The sequence below is a fragment of the Nyctibius grandis genome, chromosome 8 (assembly GCF_013368605.1).
Source record: "Nyctibius grandis isolate bNycGra1 chromosome 8, bNycGra1.pri, whole genome shotgun sequence".
Classification (NCBI taxonomy): domain Eukaryota; kingdom Metazoa; phylum Chordata; class Aves; order Nyctibiiformes; family Nyctibiidae; genus Nyctibius; species Nyctibius grandis.
In genome coordinates this window covers 682,835-702,868 of record NC_090665.1, presented here as the reverse complement: position 1 = coordinate 702,868, position 20,034 = coordinate 682,835, and the positions used below count along the sequence as shown (strand labels likewise).

General features: G+C 48.7%; 1 protein-coding gene across 11 annotated transcripts in view; it reads right to left on the bottom strand.

Moving 5' to 3' along the window:
• MBNL1 (muscleblind like splicing regulator 1) overlaps positions 1-16,931 on the bottom strand; it is an 81,527-nt gene extending 64,596 nt beyond the window's left edge. For 7 of the 11 annotated variants that reach the window (XM_068405968.1, XM_068405972.1, XM_068405976.1 and 4 more), the window contains exon 1: positions 16,426-16,517. Coding sequence is in view for 1 of the 11 variants with exons in the window: in XM_068405977.1 (XP_068262078.1) it covers positions 16,426-16,434 (9 nt within the window). In the remaining 10 variants the exon portion in view is untranslated. Of the gene's footprint in view, positions 1-10,197; positions 10,389-16,425; positions 16,518-16,761 lie in introns of those variants that run through there. The other 4 variants (XM_068405969.1, XM_068405980.1, XM_068405970.1 and 1 more) reach the window with 4 other exon arrangements.
• Between the last annotated feature and the right edge of the window lie 3,103 nt (positions 16,932-20,034).

Genomic DNA, 20,034 nt, shown 5'->3' with positions numbered 1-20,034 from the left:
GACGGGCGCGTGGGCCCGGCTCCGCCCGGCGCGCAGCGAGGGGACGGGCCGCGGCGGCGGCGGCGATGGCACCGGCCGCTGGCCGCCCGCTTCCGCCCCGCCCCGGGCCTGGCGCGGCCCGCAGCAGGCCGGGCCCGCCGCCCCGCCGGGAGCCCGGCACAGCGCTGCGTTACGGCGCGGCTGTCACCGCCCGCGGCCGGGCAGCGGCACGGCGGCCCCCGCTCCTCCTACGGCCAGACCCGCCGGGCCGGCTCGGCCCCGGTGCCGCCGCTGACTGGCCGGGACAGCAACTGCGCGCTCCTGCACAGCCCCGGTCACCGATACGGACCCGCGTCGGGGTCACTGCAAACGGGCCCGGAGCCGCGTTCCCCTCAGAGCTCGGGAAATAACGTGCCAGCACGTATCGACTGCCCCTCTCCAGCAGAGAGTGGCTGCTCGGCGCTCGGGTGCTTTCCTGCCCTTAACGTACCGCAGGTGAACTACAAGATTCGTGATAAACAGCACGCAGGCATTTAACGTCTAGCAATGAGAGGGGGGTAACCCTTTCCCCTCAGATGCCGAGGTGGCATGCCCAGCTTTGCCACAGAAGCCTGGTGCCATGTGTAAACATAACTCCACGATAAATTATAACTCTTGTCCCAGCCTGGAGATCTCAACGGAGCAGCCTGGAGCGCAGAGCAGAGGGGCTCTCGCGGCAATGCCCATAGCACGCTGCAGGACAACACCGGAGCCCACGAGCAACCCCGAGGATGGGAACTCTCCTGGCAGCACTGCAACCCCCAGCAGCATCCCACCTGCTGTTCGAGTCCTCCTCTTTGTAAAGACACTGCTCCATCATTTGTATATTCCCCTCCACGCCCCAAAGCAGCACCACTGATGCTGTCATCAGAAAGTGGTGCTGGTCAGCGTGGATGCAAACCAACAGATGAGGAAAATCTACGAGGAGCCTTTTTCCAGGGACTAAGTGATCAGAACAACAAACTACAGGAGAAGTAAAGCACACCTAATACGGCTAATAAGATTATAACAGGCACCGTGGTTTCCTTGCCAGGACACTTCTAATCATGCCCACGTTTTTAATCCCTGCTAGCAGGAAGGAAACGACTGTGCATAATGACTTGCAAGCACAAGTTAGCAGCTAGGTGTCTTCTTGGTAAACACAGATATTCATTCAACTGCCTAAAATTCAGAAGTCAGAGTCATCCCGTGCCAGCAGTGACTCCTGATCAGCACTGTGGGATACACCAGAGACACAGGTCTTGAAAACTCATTCTGCAAACAAGTTTGGTTCTCCCAGCTGTGCCACGCTACCCAGCCACGATGGGTTAGCACCAAGAGATTTCAAAGTGCAGAACAATATGCCGGGGCCTCAGGAAGCCGCCTGCCCAGGGCCGCGTGCCAGCGGGCCCGCCCGGGTGGGACAGGCTCCAGGCATCCCCACCTGCCTCGTGCAGGCCTGCCCTTCGCACCAGAGAGCTTTCGGAAGCCTAAAACACATCACCCAGCCTCCAGCCAAGGTGTACTGCAACGCACCCTCTCCTCCACAGGCTTCCTCTCACCATCACTCTTCCACAGCACAAAACAACGACTTTTGATGTTATTTTGTTATGAATGTTTATTTCCTGTGAGACTCCAAGAGGGCGAATGCCGATGCAGGCACCAAAAGCTCTACAACGAAGCTGTGAAACAGCTCTAAGCAGGGATTTTCTCCTGTTCATCAGCTTGGTATACAATCCATACCAAGCATTGATTTTTCCACACACCAAGAAGAGTTAGAGCATTAATTGATGTAATTTACATGCTAAAGCCAAAGCAAGTTAAAGGCCACCTTTTCGAAACAGGATATTTAATTTCACTCTCATCACAAGAGTAGTCACCCCTAACAAGGAAAGAAAGATAGCATGAAGGCAACACACAAAATGGAAACAGATGAAAACTATCTTTTGTGCTCACATGTAGTGAAAGGAATCATCTTCCTGGTAAAACTCACAAAACTATGTTTTATTCCTAACTTTGTAATAAGTTTTCTATTTGGAATCAGACTAGCCACTTACAGCGAAATCCTGCTCCTGTTGAGGTCAGTGACGTATCTGTAACTGCATTAGATGAGGCTGAATTTCACCCTTCATTCTTCAGGCTGCCAGCTACGAAAAGAAAAGTATTACTCCAAGTAGCTGTGATGCCTCAGAGGTAAATCTGCTGAATGTGAAGAACTGCTAGATGTGTATTTTGTCTGCACAGTTACTTGAAGAAAAATTGTTTTGTCAGAATTTGTTTTCATCTACCTGAAAACATAGCCAGAAATGTCAGCTTTAGAAATAGCCTTCTAGCAAAAATAAAGACCGACTTCAGAGCAGAGGCATAGCTTCAATATCCCCACTAAATAAAGGAAGCTGTTAGCATAGGATTCTATTTTTTTTAATCTGCATAACTATTTTCCTCTCACTTTGAAATTCTCTTGTGATATTCCAAGTCAATAAGGAGCCCCAATAAGCCTCAGATACTAAAGGAGATCCCTGTCTGCAAAAATACCCCAGCAGGCAGATGTGACGTGTCTCTTTGGGCTGTGTCTGATAAACTAGGAAAGACTGCAACAAACCCAGAGGGAGGAACCACAGGAAAAGGGTTGAGTTGATTCTTAATAATTTTTTTTTTTTAAAACTTAATTAAAATTTATTTTGGGGCTGACAGTTTCCAGACTCCACCTAGTAGGCCATTCAGTACTAAAGGCTCTTCTTAATCCACAGCTGGGTTTTGAAGTTCACCTTTTGAAATCTGAAAGTATTTGCTACTTGTCTTGGGACTGTTGCAACATTGGCTTGGACAAAGCATAACCTTGCCTTCACTGATTATTGGGGATACAAGGAAAAAGCAGCTAAGAAAATTGAAAGTAAATTAAAAAGTGACTCTCAGAAAAGACAAAAGAGAGGAATAACACTGAGAAGTCATTCCTTAAGAGGGGTGACTTAGTTGTCTGCTGAGCTAGGTGAATGAAAATGATTAAGAAACAGCTTCACATATCAACGGAAAGGTCATCTGGAAACACCCAAGAAAGTGAAACTAACCCAGAAAGGACCACGTGATGATGGTTTCTAAGTTCTTGTTCTATGTGCAATTTTTATTACTTCCCGTTATTGCTATAAAGAAATGTTGTACAGCCAGGTTAATGATTTGTTTCTCCTCCTCTTGTCGTTACAGTCTCTGACACAAAAATAAGGTATCTGGACAGGAGTGTCTCGCTGCACTGAGAACTTCTCACTCGTCCTGTACCTGGGTTTGCTGGACGTTCCTGCTTTCTCTATCTCAATTCACACACGTCTCTCAGAAAGAAAGATGTATAAAGCTGGACAGGCAAAAAGCACAACACTAAAGAACATGGCAGGGAAGAATGCTATTTTTCTGCTCAAAGTGGAAGCTGAAAACGCCAGTCTCAATGACATGAGAACTGTCAGCAGGAACAGATAATTACACAACATGAACCCATCCTCATGACAATGACTCTAATGAGACAGGACATGGAATAAAATCAATATTCTATTTACACTGACAGTACAGTCTCAAGGCTTGAAATTGCCAAATGGCTGTCTTTTAAATAAAGAAATACAAAAATCACTGACTGCCTTGCAGGATTTTCAGAACACCTCTGCCAAATTCAAAGTTGTACCAATAACATATCTCAACGTAAAATTTGGAAAAGATACAGCAATTACTTCATGGCACAGTTGAGGGATATAATTATACTGCTGTCACAAAATTAAGCAGAAACAATGAGCTAATTAACATCTTGGCCACATAACAGTGAAGGACTGGTTAAAGAAAAATATTCTTTAGTAAACTAATGATGAACAAACCGAACTGGTCTTGCACTCTAGCTCTGTAGGAAGTGTACCCACTACATCATACGACAGCACCTAAAAGCAAAAAGGCCCCTCTCCCAATTCTGTACTATATATATATTTTACATATATCAGGAAAAAGTCGAGCTCCAAGGCAGCAGCACAGAGCAGCCAGCTCCGGAGTGGGGTGCCCGGACACTGCACCATTTGAGATGCATTCACAGCCCCCCACAGCCCAGCAACTCGTGGCTTACACACAGCTTGGTAAAACTACAAGCACATATTAGCACTGAACTACTAAGCAAGTCCCACACCGGATCTGTAAAGAAACTGTCAACACTACTTCTATGGCCCAGATATTTTGCATAATATACATCGTTTTAGCAGTAGTACTACTAGTAGTAGTGTTTTAAAGGTTATTTCTGTACTGTTTGACAGAGTTGCTTGGGAAGGCAGTGCAACCTCCCACTGCCTTCAGTGGGCTGCTCAGGCAGATCCTCATCAGATGCGTTATCTCGAGTGTCTTTCACAGTTTCTGAAACCGTTTTAGCAGGAACACCTAACTGTGACATGACATCGGAATTCAACACATCCAGGTGTACTCAGTTCATGAAAACTGGATAAATAATGAAAAAAGAGGCAACATGTCGTAAAGTCAGCGCGCCCTGTTGCACACGTGTTACTGCAGTGTGCAGAAGTCAGGTATTTCCATGAAATCAGTTCTCCAAGATCTACATCCCTAATCAAACTGTGAACCCACTCCTAACGACAGTGTAATGGCACTGACACACAAATCCCAGAGCCCAATCCTTTCTTACTTTAGATTAATTACAGTAATGCTATTTTCAAGTCAGAAAGTTACACTGCAAATTCCATAAACCCTTTTTCCTTTAAAGAGTGGATGGTTATGAATTAACCACTATTACTGTAATTAAAAAAAAACTTTAAGAAGTCAAGAAATATGCCTGTGGAAATTTTTCTTTTTTTATAACCTAAGCTATAGATCAATCTCCTTTACAAAAGTTAGGACCAGAGACTTGCACAATTCACATTACCTGACAGCATTAGATGGATGTGTATTTATAAACTAGAAGAGGGGAAGGCCATGTCTGTCCCTAGACTAGGAAACGTGTGTACTGGCTGTGATTCTGCTCCTTCAACTCGTAAGTCAGAGACAGCAGACGGCAGGAAGGGCTGCTCTGCATTTAACCCATTTTGCTCTTGATTTATGTACTACAAAGCAGTCTCATACCCATCCACACCGCTGAAGCTGCAAATGCTGTTTCTGGCAGTAAAAACGTATCCATACTATAATTCCTTTACCATAACATTGACATAATATATTTTAGAACTAGGAAGTTCTGCATTACCCTGGCATAGGGGAATTTCAACCATAAAAGAAGTGACATTTCCCACACAAGTTGAAAAATAAGTTGTTTATCCTTAAAAATAATCTAGTGATTTAACTTAAAACTCCGAGAAGTAATTGTTTTTAAAAAGAAAACTAATTGAACTGAAATAACCAAAAGCTCTTTTCTTAAAATCAGTCTTATGTGCTTGTTCTAATTAATATTAATTTTAAACATTGTACTTCTACACAAAGACATTTGAGAGGCCGTAACAACGTAACTATGCACTCTTCCAAAAAGTACGGAGCTATTTATTAATCTGACTCTTGCACATTAAAGACATTTTGTTTGATTAACTGCAACCACACATAAGCCAAGCGACGCAGGAGAGGAGCGAGGTGACCCACGCCAGCGGCACCACGCCAGGATCAGTCCCCACAAACCCAGTGTCACCTCTGGGCACAGCTGGCCCAACAGGTCAGTCACTCTGAGTTGTCCGCCCCACGCTGTCCCCTGCCACCAGAAAGGCACATTTCACCTGTAAAACGTTTCCTACCCTCCCCGGCATCCCGGATGCATGTGACTCTGTAAACTGGTTTCAATGGGAGCAGGCTGGGGTGCCTGCTGATTACACAGCCAAGCGTTAACGAGGACCACCCCGCGTGCAGCAGGGTTTGGGTGTTTTCCTCGAGGACACAGCCACGTGTGAACCTCAGCACAAGTCCCACCGCTGAGATCCAAAACTGGGAGCTACTGTAGCAATGGCAGAAAGGATAGCAACCCATCGCTGAAAAACACTCCCACGTTGCCAGGTGATTGCTAACTGCACCCGTGTGTGTATTATAAAATGTTACATGTAAACAAAACATCATTAGTAGCACCATCCATGATAACTACTGCAGAAAAAGCAACGTCCATGACTCAGCAAGAAGCCACTGCTTCCCTCTAACATCAAATTCAGCTGATGCCGATGGTTTCGGGAGGAAAAGCGACCCGGAGGAGCCCTCACTCGTGGGAGATGCGGCAGACACCAGCCTAGCTTCTTGCAGGTCAGATGCCTTAATATCTACTTTATAGCAAGGGGAAATACACTGGCACCTTATTACTGCTCAGGTTCCCGCTTTTTACAGTCACATACATCGTTTTTCACTTCCCTTCCTAAAGCAGCTGCCACGTGGCCCTGGTTGCAGAGGGTGGCTTTCTCCTTCCCCAGAAACGGCTGGATAAAGCAGTGGGTAAACGGAGTCTTGAGAGACCACTGCCCGATGGGTTACGGCGCCTACACGGCCTGTGCTAACATTATTATTAATTTATTAGAAATAGCATTTGCTCCAGCCAACAAGCTCCTCCGCTTAGCTTCGCTAACCCGCCCCAGTCCAGGCATCCCCTCACCAAACTCTAGATTTTAAAGTTCTTGCCCGTTCGCATGACGATCGCTTTGTATGTGAATAACTATGAATGAGGAGTCTGGGTGCAGCCACCACATCCTTGCATACGCCAAATTAATCAGCGAGATTAAATCTGAACTTAATTACCGGAAACAGAACAGGCCTTTCATGTCACCTGCGTGCTGTCCCACTCCCGGTGGCACCGCGGGGTCCCACTGCCCTGACCCCCCCCACACCGCTGCTCGCCCTGCGGAGAGGGGACCCCCGCAGCTGGGCAGGACAGGGCGTCTCCCACACAAGGCAGCGCGGGGCACCTTACCACCAACTGCCGGCTGCAGAAAGGGGCATGCTCCCAGCGAGGCCAATCACAGGTTGTAATTACGTGGATTGCTTCATCTTGCGTCTGACTTGAGGGCAAACAAAAAGGGACGTGAAGACAGCTAATGAGGAACACGTTACACAGAGTTCCGCTTTCGCCAGCGAGTTAGAACTCGGCTGTCGATGGCCTGGTCGCTTCAGCTGAGCAGCGGTGAGCTGTGGCAACGCTGTGACAGTCACGTGCTGCTCTCCAAGGACGAGAAAATTACATGGGAATGGGTGAAAATGGGTTGCCGATGCGGCAGGGACTGCAGGAGAGCGGCTCCCCCGGACAGAGCGCGGGCAATGCCAAGCCAGTGCCCTGGCACGGGGACCCACGGCTCCGAAAGCCCCCCGTCCCCAACACCCGCAGCACTGCCATGCCAGGGACACCCAGCACAGCGGGGCATCGCCAGCCTGGTGCAAGGACGTAACCGCCCGACTCCTGCTAACAGGAACGTGAATCACGGGGCAAGGGCAGCGCTGCAGAACTCCTCCAGCGTCTGTTGCAAGACAGGAGATAAAGCCGACTGCGTCTCAGTTCAAAGCCTTCTGTTTCGCAAGGAATCTCAAATCCAAAATAGAGTATTTTCTATGTTTTAATACATTCTGGCCTTACATTTAATTTATATTTATCAGTCATATCCTTCCGAGATAGTAAAAATTTGTATGACTTATCAGAAAATACAATGAATCTAAAATAATTTCATTATTTATGTAAGAATCCAAACCCTAGAGAATGGGGTTTTAACTCACTGTGCTCTGTCACCACCTGAGATATCCGAGATAACTGTTACGCACTAATGTAAGAGCAAAATGATTCTTCAGTATACAGCAAAACTAACCGAGTTTGGGAGGTGCTTTCCTTGCCTTAGCAGAGATCACTACACACACAGCGCTCAGCAGCACAGAAACACTGATGGGATTAATTTTGCATCATGAACAATCCCATCCAAGCTAAATAAATACATGATATCAAAGAAAAGTTCCAAATTAGTCACTAGTATTAAAAAGACATAACAAAAACTGAATGACTATGCTTTATTTTAGGAAAGAAGTGACAAATGTCTTTCAGGCCATTTGTTCAATCACTATTTGCTATAATTCATTGTTATGCTTGTTCATCTTGAATCATGATGTTTATGTAGCTCACAATAACCATGAAAAACAACCCGCTAACGGCCCCTGTTTGGAACAGCTTCTTCTGCACAAAACCTCAGCCAGAAGGACCACCATGACTGATGGAGGTGGATTTCCAAGTCCCAGCGCCCCGGCAGAGCCCTGCACACACGGCTCGCGGTCCCGTCCCCAACAGCCTCCTTCCTGAGCAAGGAGAAGGGAGCTGTGTCCTCCTTGCTCGCTCGGTAGGCAACCTTTTTTGTGCTCAACTGGTGCCAAATCACAGAACACATAACCTTCAGACTCCCATTAACTCTTCTGGCAGAAGAAATGGCCTCTATATATTCATGCAACATAAAAATGGATCACTTTCCCCAAAAGCCTGCTACCACAGAATAAAAACACCAATCTTAACGTGTCAACGGACCACAGCTGTGGACCAAAAATTTTAGACAAGAAGTGTCCGAAAGACTCAGGATATTGTCAGCGTTACTTTAAACATTCATCATTTTTAAACTAGCCAGGATAACAGCTTAAAGAATGACGCCACATGAAAACCCAATACAGAAGAGTGCTCAAGCCCATTTAACGGGGACGCCCAGCCAGCCCCACACTGCTCCTGGTAACACTCCAGCGCGGCACGGCAAGCGCAGAGCCTTGCGTAATACCCAACACATTCATCATCACTGTCTACCTCCACTATTTTTATCTGCTTTCCCGTAGTATTCCTCACATGGAAGATTCCTCTCGATCCTCTACTTGATTTCTCCTCGATCCGTCTCCATTTTCATTAGTGTACCTGTGGAAGCTACCCGACCTGAACACCACAGGGAAGGAATTTCGGACAAAGCTCAAAAGTAAATTAGAGTCTTCCTTGTATTTGCACTCTTACCTCTAAAAATCATTTAAAAATAACTGAATATGAAAGTTTAAAATTCTAGTCTTGCGCAGAAAACAGGGAATATTTAGAAAATAGCTTCTGAAAGGATTTACGAAAAAGCAACTTTTATAAAAATGGTGATTAAAGACAGAATGCTTAGAAGCTGTACAAAACAAACCAAACAAACCCAAAGCAATAATTTTGTCAGTCATGCAGAAAAATGACTGAAAGAAGTTCAAATTCTTGTATTTCAGTTGCCACCATTGGCTGTATTTAATTAGAAGAATTGAACAGAGCTGCATCTGCTTTTCACAAAAAATCACATCATTAAGGATTTATTTATGGAATATATTTGCACATAAATACAGAAGCTCAATAAAATGCTGATAAGCAGCAAGTGAGGTATTTTCCCAGGGACTTCCTTCTCCACGGTTTGCAAAGCTAAGTCATAGCAGCCACTGCCTGTACTCCCAGAAGAACTGTTACACATCAAAAAGCTGAAAAGCACGTAGCTATATTACTAGTATCATGGATTCACTCACTACCTTTGATTTTTCACTGCTTGTGAAAGAAATCTCAAAGTCAGTTTAAGATTTGCCTTCATATCGAGCACTGAAGGATTCCCACATAAAACTGCGCACGGAAAGGACTCCACTGAAAACCAAAAGTGATCACACAAAGCCAAGAGCGCTGCCCAGGCACTAATAAAGTCTTTCAAACACTGGAAGAAACATTTTTTGTTTGGATTTTTTTTTCAGAGAGTCACAGAAAAAAAATACTAGAGTTTATTTCTCACAAGTAAATCATGCCGTGTTTATCAGTACGTGCAGTTGACAGGCCCTTTCTCCCATGGAAACCAGATGGCACAAGCAACACCGAAATAGCCAGCGTCAGTTGGGACGGGAGCACCGGCCCTGGGGGACCGGCGAGGAGGAGGAGGAGGAGGAGGAAGGGCAGTTCTGCACAGCCAGCCCCAGAGCAGCCACCACCCCACCGCACCTCGGCAGACGTCGGAGCGGCGGCTCCCGGGCGCCTGCGCACACAGACACACGGATTTTCTCTGGTGAATCCAGGCCTAATTACCGCTGCCTTCAGCCTGGCAACCTGCTCGGAAAACCTGACACATCTGCCTGGCTCAGCGAGCTCCCGGCGCCTGCACGCTCCTCCACGGTGCCCCGGGGAGCGCGGAGTTTAAAGGCTCGAGACCTCGGGGACAGCTAGACCCAATTAAAGCAGCGAACTTCACTTTCCTACAGCAGTTTACTTACATTTAAAAGAAAAGCTTATCTCCGTGCACGCTGTGTAGTGGCACTGCAGCGGAGGTAAGGTCTCGGGAGCGTGCTCCTGTCCCGTGCACCCCGCTGCAGGCTGGCCTACGGCCATGCACCGCTGGACCACCTCCTCCCCACGCAAAGGGGGCTTGGGGTGAAGGACAGCCGAGAGAGGAGCGCCGAGGGCCTTCCAGAACCGAGCTGACGAGCTCTGATCCCTCTCCCTTATTTAGAAGGAAAAATTCCCATTAACTTCTCTGGAAGCAGGATTGGGCCCAGAGCCCAAGCATGCTCCGGGTTCCCAAGCCCTTACTCACCGCTCGCAGCCGGACCCATCGCGCGGGAGCCAGCAGGAATGCACGGAGCCGCCCCGGGCAGCCAGGGCTGTGGAGCCGGGGGTCCCGCACCGCGCTGCCCGCCACTCCCCCCGCCCGCACCCCTGGCACCCGCGCTCAGCCAGGGGAACAACCCCGCGCTTCGTACCCGCTGCGCTAAATACCATACGTGTACTTTATAAATACCATCCTCTGTGGGCACGTGTAAAGGGTGAACGCAGATGCCACCAACCGAGCTTCCAGGGCAGGGTCTTCAGGCAAACCTGAACTCACAGCCACCCACAGCCACGCGGTATTTATAACACTTTCAACATTTTACTTTTCTCTCCAAATAATGCCTTCTCCAAGTTCAAGCCCAAGGCATGTTTTCCCTTGCCAGATGATCTGTGACTGTCTCATGACTTATTACACTGTTATCATCACTAAGCTTAGCAAACAGGGCTGCTAAGTCTATTAATCTTCTGAAACACAAAGTCTGAAACCGTAGAAACAAAACATCTCGCTACCAGACATATAAAATGTGGTATAGTGAGATAAGGCCAAAATTCAGTGCGCGCGCTGTTCATTTTTTTCTGTGCCACTGCAAGCAAGACTGATGCACTTTTGTCTGAACCAACTCTGAATGTAACGTTAACGACAAGTATTTGAGTGAAAAAAATTCCTTTTACCGCCGCAGCCTCCCTCAGGGGCAAGCAGTGAGGTACCAACGGGAACACCTGGGCTGTATGCAGGAGTTTAAACTGCCACCTCTAAAGTCAAAGAGCTGATAAAATGAGTCAAACACAGCTGGGCTAGCGATGGAGGGCTGTGTGAAAGCCATGTCCAGCCACCAGACATATTTTAACCTGTCTAGTATTTACTTCTTTTTATTGTGCTGAAATTCATTCTGATTCAGCCACCTTGCACATTTATTTCCCAAAATATTTTTCTGTGAAAACAAATATTTGCCATATTTGCCAGAAGCACAAGGTCCTAAGAGCCACGCAGGCAGCTGCACACTTTCTGACTGCTCAAATAAGGGCTGGAAGTTGTTTCTGTCCGAGCCTTCCTGCCAGCAGCGACGGCAGCTCCCGGCACAGCCGGGCTGCAGAAGGACACGCAGGCCCGGGGGGCCGTGCCCCCACGCTGGTTAATGCTGATTATACACTTGGCTTGCGGAAACGATAGCCTGGCTACACAAACCTCCCGGCCCATTTTGCTTTACGCAGTCCTGGCCTCCTCCTTTTCCTGAGCCATCTGTAAATTCAAACAAAAATGAACCCCGAGTGCCCTGTTTAGCATCCCACTGGCAGAAGTCTACTTTTACCTTATAAACTGCTGCTGATATTTCTAATTAATACCAAATAGCAATCATCCCATTAAAAATTCAAGCTGCATTTAGTGAGAACTTAAATTAGACTTCAGTGAGGGCTAACAGATTGTATCTACTGCAAACCTGGACTTAATTTTGTTATAGTACATTAAAGGAACTACCTTCCAGCTACCTCAAAGAAAGGTATTTTGGATAAAAATATTATTTTGTAACAATGCAGCACATGCATGTAATTTCAGATCAGCCTCAGAGCAGGAAACTTTACTGCTGGTTCTGAATGCACATAACAGTGTGAAACAACATTTGTCACTGGCTTTATTCTCCAAACGAAGCACTCAGACGTTTGCCCTGCACAAACTGCTGTGGGCAGAACGGCAACATCGACTGCTCGCCTGAACATCCTCACCAGGAACCACACTCCATTAGCAAATGCTGTATGCAAACCCTTCCCCTCTCAACTTTTTATATTAAATGTGTATTTTTTTATCTTGGGATGTATTCAAGTTTCATCACAACTGTGATACAGTTTTAATGGTCCCTTCTCTTTCCCTGTTAATTGCTGGGAGCTCTCATTGACACTAATTGCAATTGCACAGCCTCCCAGCAGAAGACTCCAAATGTCACCGAGGATAGCAATAAAAAAACATTCATGTTTATCCTTCTGGTAAATAATTATGGGGTAGTAGGAAGGAAATGTTGTTTACTTTGCTGCATTACTTGGGAAACTAAGTTTACAGTATGTAATTGCTAATAAAATTTTAAAAATAGTAATAATCATAGGCATCTGCTCTAATCCCTAAGGAACACAAACAGTGGAGACCACCACATCTGCAGGCAGAGGAAAGCCCTGGAGCCTCTGCCCGCCCCAGGTCCTCCTGCCACCCCTCTGCCTGAGGGGCTGCAAACAGCAGGACATTAACCAACCTCCTGGACCTGCACAGCGAGCTTTGCTCGCACTCCGGCACATCTCTGAGCCCTCTGGCAGCACCTGCACGTTGGTGTGCAGGATTATTCTTACAAATGAACACCAGCACAAACCCACACTACGTCAGGCAACACCTGATCCCTGACATTAGTGTCCTTCCTTGTTCAGACTGGAAAACTGTCATAAAAATATACAAAATACAACTACAGTAAAGTTCCTTCTGGACAGGAGTAGTTGCAGGAATTTTTTGATAAATATTCATAGTTACAGAAGTCATCCTCAGCATGGGCAAAAATCATAAAACTATGACAACAAAAGGGAACAGAACTTTTGTTGCAGTTTTATCTTAACGAGCTGGTCTTTGTTAACAGCAAAATCACCTCTTCATAGCATCTGCATTTAAAATGTGCACAAGGCAAAGGAAAACACACATTAAGCCTAATGAATAGTTATTGCAAGGCATCTTTTATAACCCAACACGTGTGCCTTCCTCGGTGTCAGCTGTTAGAAAAATGACCTTTGCAGTTTATACACGCAGCTCCTGAGCAGCAACCACCCTCTGTTCTGGGCATCAAGAGGTGCTACGGCTCATCCTCCTAACTACAGGCATTCCTGGGTCGTTATCACCTCTGCATTAAATCTGAAGGAGCAGAATAAAACAAGTACTCAAAGGAAGTAAAAACAGAGAGGAAAGCATGTGTTTTAATCCGAACTGGCCACGAGATCTTCATCTACACCACACATGAAAGAACCTTTACTGTGGCCCCACAACCCATCCTGGACAGTACGGTAAAAACCACGCAGCTTTAACGTCCGTCTCCTCTGAGCACCCAAAATAATGGCCCTGTGGAGCGACACCCTTCTGACTGTGTAATGCTCATTTCAGCTGTTTGCTGTGATGCATCACCACCTCCTGCACTCCACAGGGATTTTCCGTGTTTCCGAGATACACGGGCTCTAACTTCAGGGGAGTCAGATTTGCAGCCGACGCAGGGATGCGAAGCGATGCAGCTCAGACGCTGTGCACAGGCCACAGAAGAGCACCTTTACCAGTCCTGAAAACCCCTTGGAGACAGCCTGCAGCGAATGGCATTACAGGTTCTTTTCAATAGTATCTTCCCTGCTGATAAAATTTTGGAAAGTAGCATTTTCAGTGCTCCTGAGACATGCAAACTGGACAAGCACCAGAAACCTCCATGCAAAACAGGCTGTAAAATAAAGCATCAGCAGCACCTGTTACTTTCAAACGCTTGTCAGCGTGTGGTATTTGTCATGGAGGTGTCTACAAATGTTTGTTTATTCAATCCTTGGCCTCACTACAGGAAGCAGAATACAGATAAACTCAGGAATTATTACCTAGTAATACTAGAAAATGATGAACAGCATCTGAGACTTAGCAAAGCAACAAAGTAGGAGAATTCAAGAGGTGGAGTAATGCAAAACAAAATTAATCTCTCTCCAAAACCTGAAAATGAATGTCTACATTTAAGGCTTGAAGCAGCTTGAAAGCGCCCACAACACCGTACACCGACAGCAGCGAGTCAGTGAAAGAGAAACTTCTTGGCCGTGATTGCCTACAGAAAACCTCTGAGTAAAGACTACTCTGAATTATGATTATGATTACTTCCGCAATTAGATAGTAATATACCAGAGAAATTTTAAATTAAAATTTTCTGCTTCCACTAATTAAACCACTTTGCTGATACTCCTGTAGATAGATACTATCCATTACCTTGTTCATCTACGAGATCCAAATACAAACTGCTCACATAATGCCCCGATTTTGCCCATTGATGCAACTGCCTCACGGTACAACAAAGCATCCCTGGACTCTGAGCCTTGCCTGCCATTCAAAATAAATTTAATCTGGTGATGGCTTTAAGGAAATTAGACAAAAACAGGCCCTGTCACTTTCTCTCTCATGTATCAGACTAGGAAATCTGTTGCCTGCGTATCTTTCCTCAGTAGCCTGAGTAAATAACAACTGCACAATCCTGTGCTTTTAGGTGTCACGTAAGCTAGGCAGGCTCCACGTTTATTGTTAATTCATGCATACAGCGTCCAGGGCAGTAAGTTTTCAAGATTTTCTCAAGTCTGGAGACTAACTGGTTATGAAACTTCAAACGTTCAGTCATGGCCATCACTTTTCCATTTAAACACCTTTTGTGTCAACTAAGCCTGAAGCAGTTTTGTAGCTCAGAAGCCCAGCCTTTAAATCCAGGCAAGTCCAATTCCATTTTACAATGTCCTAGTCTACACCTGACCCGACACGAGCTGAGGAAAGCAGAGTGACGCAGGCCTCACAAAACGTAAATTGCAAAAGCACACGCAGTTTTGTCACCGTTTCAGTGATCCCAGGGTTGCCAAGTCTTTAATTTCGTTCTCTTCTATCCGCTCTAAATTGTCATAATATTGTTACACGTCAGCAGGTCTGGCAAGGGTCAGCACCGAACACGAGCAGGCAGATCCACCGCAGCTTCCCAGTCCCCAACCTGGGGCGCTCACCCTCCAACTTCCCTGGCAGTAATTGGTACCATTGGTTAATTATTTATTATGCAAATTATTTCCTTGTTGGCACCACAGGACCAATTAGAACCTTTTTTCCATAGTGCTAAAGGAGATACAGTTCAGCTATTCAATGTTATTATTCACTATTTACATAACTCTCTCCTGCCCATTCTGTTAAACCTGCTCTCATGCAGTTTCACTGTCTCTACCTCTTCGTCACCAGTGCCCTTCTGCTACTGCCATGTTTTGCAGCACACGTTCTCCCCTCTCAAAAAACGACCAAAATAAATAACTTAATTCTAAAATAAATTAATCATCATTTTTCTAAAGTAACCACCTTATCCAGACGTTATCCCTGCATTCTTCTCTTCCTCTACACTAACATCTTAACGAAGTGATTTGTTTGCAGTAACTAGATGCAGAACAAAGTTCTGAATAAAGAACTTTCTCTAAAAATAATAATAAAAAAAGCTCTATTTCCACCCAGTTAATCCACACGCTCCCGACGGGGGAGGCAGCGCAGCGAGCTCGGATGAAGCCGGGATGCTGCCCAGCACCGCCATGTGCCCGCACCGCGCTGGGGCCGCCCCCCCGGAGTCACCCTCCTCTTTAAAAACCCACCCGAAACCCTCGTGCTCTTGCGGAGCCCCCGCCGCTCCCGGGCCCCGCGGGCTGCGCAGCCCGGCGCCGCGCCCCGCCACGGCCCACCCGCCGCCCCGCACCGCCGCCGGCCCGGCCCGGCCCTCCCGCCCTCGGGGCCTTCCCCGGGCCGCGCCGCTCGCCCCCCGCACCTGCCCCGCGCGGCGGCGGGGCCGGGCCCCGGCAGCGGGCGGGTCACGCGTGGCGCGCTGCCACGGGCGGGCCCTGACACCCCGCCGCCGCCCGCCCCGGGAAGGGACGCGCGGGCAGGCGGGGCCGCGCCCCGGGGCGCCGCTCCCGGTCCCCCCCCCCCCCGCGGCGGAGGCCGGCGGCTCCTCCCGCCCCGGCCCGCGTCCCCGGCGAGCGGAGCGGAGCGCACGGCCCCCCCCTTCCCCCGCGCCGCCGCCCCGGGCAGGCCGCCGCCCGCGGGGCCCGCCGCGCCGGGGGAGGCCGCTGGGCCGGGGCGGGGGTAGCGGCGCCCCCGGGCACCCGCCGGCAGCACTCACCTCTGGCATGCTCGCGGGGCGGGCGGGCGGCGGCCCGGCCCGGGCACGGCGGAGGCGGCCCGGCCCAGTCAGCGGCGCATGCTGACAGCGCCGCCGGCGCGGCGGGCGGGCGGGAGGCGGCGGCAGCGGCCCGGGCTCCCCGCGCCGGCCCCGGCTTCCGCCGCCGCCCCCGCCCCGCCCGGAAGCGCGCCCCGGCCGCGGCCCCGCGGGCAGCCCCGTGCCCCGCCACGGCCCCGCGGGGAGACCCGGTCCCCGCCATGGCCCCCCAAGGGAGCCCCGGGCCCAGCCCCGGCGCCGCGGGGAGCCCGGGCCCAGCCCCGTCCCGGCCGCGCTCACCTAAGCCAGGCGCAGCCTCCGGGATCCGGGCGACACAAACCCGAGGAAAAGGTGACGAGCGGAGGCGTCGCGGGCTGCCCTCCCCCGGGGAGCGGCCCCCCTCATCCTCCCAGCGGCGGAGCGGCCCGGCGCCTCATGAGTCACGGTGCCCGAGCCCCGCACACGTGCCCGGCCCCGCCGCCGCCTCCGGTGTCGGAGGAAAGGGAAAGGAAAAAAAAAAAAAGAAAGAAAAAAGCCAATCGGGGGGAGGGAAGCGAGTGGAAAATGTCTCCGGCGGAGCCGCCCGCCCGCCCCGCCCGGCCTGCGGCGCCAGGGCGGCAGCACGAGGGGCCTCACGCCGCCTTTACCCACTGTAATGTTATTTTTCCAGAGCCCCCAAAATGCTCACGCTCTAACGAGGCAACAGCAGTGATCTGCTCTCCAGAGCAGGCACAAAGATGACGCTTTCACCCTGTTTCCCACTCTTTTCTTGGCAAATAAAGTGCGTTGTGAACTGGTCAGTTTGGTCCCAACGAGCCGCAACCCTGTCCCTTCGAGAGCAGCACGCCCATCACCGAGGTGCCAGTTCTGCTCTGCCCAGTGTCACATCAGTACCACCGTACTGGTGACGCCGACGGGAGCAGGGCAGAAAAAGGAGCTACAGTAATACGGATTAGTCAAGACACAACGTAAACGTGTCCCGGCAGGACGCTCACATCTAGGGCCACGCACGAAGGAATCTCAAGAGAACAACGTGGCACTAACCTCGACAAAGAGAAGGACATACACCCAAATGCACCGAGAGCCGGGCAGGTGCCAGGCAGGGGGGTGTGCACAGTGGTGCTGGGGGACACGCGGAGCCTGGTCCCACCGGGAAGCAGGACAGGAGCTCCAGAGATGGTGGTGGGCATGGAACGGTGGAAAGAACTGGAAACAGCCTGCTAATGGCAAGAGTGGAGGAAGCACAGCAATGATCTTCCAAGATTTAAGGACACTATAAAGAGCAGGGAACAATCTTGTCTCTGTATTTATGGTGGTGAGGACAAGAAGATGGGCTTAAAGTGCAGGGAGAGAGATTCAGGTTGGACTTAGAGGGAGAAAAAAGGGCTGACAAGGGTACTAAATCAAGGTTAGACACTCATCTTGAGGAGTGATTTAGGTACACTCCATCCTGCCTGGGGCAAGGGAATGGATTAAGCGACCTTTCGTGGTCCCTCTTCTAGCTCGCTCTTCCTCTGACCCTGCCGAGGTTTACTCTTTTTGATCTATACTTCTCCTTTAAAGTGTGCAGTCTGTTCCATCCCCGAGGCTCACAATATACCTCTTACATCGTTCACTCTCGCTTTTTTTTTGCCATTTGCCATAAAAGAGTCCTGTGCCTTTGAAAACCGTGTTATTCAGTTCTCTATATTTTACCATTTTAACAAAATCAGTGGCAGGATTCTCTGACTTTCTCTTCTGATATCAAGGCAGCAGTCGTGTCTTAGCCAAACTCACACCCAAACCCTACAAATATTTGCACTGATTCCATTTTGCTTAGGATTTTTTTTCAGAGTATTATAGCATATGAAGCAACTGTTCATTGATAAGGCTGAGTATATATCAATGCATATACACTTAGGTTTTAAAAAAACCCCTCAATTATTCTCTTTTCCCTTAAACTTTTAATTTAAATTTCTGAGAACTTTTACCTTACAGCAAGCAGTTTAACAGTTTCTGTCTTCATCAGCAGGGACTGCACTAAGGTCACCTCTGAGCCTCCTCTTCTCCAGACTAAACACCCCCAGCTCCCTCAACTGTTCCTCATAGGTCAGACCCTCCAGACCCTTCCCCAGCTTGGTTGCCCTCCTCTGCACTCACTCCAACACCTCAACATCTCGAATTGCAGGGCCCAGAACTGGACACAGGATTCAAGGTGCGGCCTCACCAGTGCCGAGTACAGAGGGAAAGCCACGCACTTGAAAAATTAAACCACACAAAACTACAGAAGGCTTCTCTATGCTTATGTTTTCACATTTGGTCTGATCTCCCTCCTAGCTCCCTGAGAGCCCAGGCCAGCGCCCCAGTCCAGCACGGGCACTTCACCCAAGGGCTGATTTAACGCTTCAGTGCACATGCTGCTTGAGCTGTCCCATGCCCCACGTCTCTCCTCCTGCTCACCTCCTGCTGTGTGCAGACCCCAGGTGCTCCCAACGCCCAGTCCTTTACACCTTACGCTCTTTGGTGACTGTATTCAGAATTCTGATCCCTCTATTATTCACTATTTTCAGCCCTACTACCACGCCGGGTTCTCTGGACTGGAAGCATGTGGTGGCCCCTGCAGCACTTGGGGCTGACGCTGTGACAGGCAGCAGTGCCCTGCTGCCAGGACACCCCCCCACGGCCTCCCTCCCTCCCCCGGGCAGGCTCCCATTGTCAGACCTGGTTTAATTTCAGCCTCCCTCTCTTTCCACAGGCTGGCACTCCCATGCCACCTATTTTTTTTAAACTGTGAAGTTGGTCTTCATCCCCAGTCAGCATGAACGGCAGACAACAAGGAAACTACAAGGCACATCGACATCAGGGAAGACAAAGAAAAAGGCAAAGGCTTTATCTCCAGTATCAGGAGTGTAACTTGCTTGTGTTGAACATCTCTGCCAACACAGACACCTGCTTCCGGCTTTATTTTTTCTACCAAACACACTGGGGGTTGTAGTTCTGCTAGAAATGTGTCTTTCCCTCTTCTCCCTCTCGTGCTTGTCTTTTCCCCCCAAATCTTGTAATTTGTGTTTATAATTCTGAGCGTCACTCGTTGCTCGTACTCAGTTGTTCCAGAATATGTTTATTTTTACCTTACAAATGAAAAAAAATCAGTGCTAAAGTAGCATCTCCACTGCAATTGAGTGCTGCTGTTATGCATTGATAGATACTGAGCTTCTGTTGACTTCGGAAATTTCAAATGATCACTCAGAATTACATCCACCACATCCTTCAATCCGTAACAGAATAAGCCAAAGCACTTTGCTGTTTGCTTTGAAATTTGTTATGCTTGGAGACTAGAAGAAATCTGCCTTTAAATTCTCCTTTTTCCCTGATCCGTACCCAGGGCCGAACTAAGCAAAGAGTTATGTTTTGTGAAACGAGCTGATAACGTGCTTTTTGGCTTTAATGAATAATTCCTCGCTTTACTTTGAGAGACAAATAATACTACCTGCTCAGGAGAGCAGAACTCCAGCTGTTTCCTTCTTGAGGCTTTTTGTTCTATTATACAGCCTGGCATGAATATAATTACCTTTTCTTTCTGCGTGCTCTAAT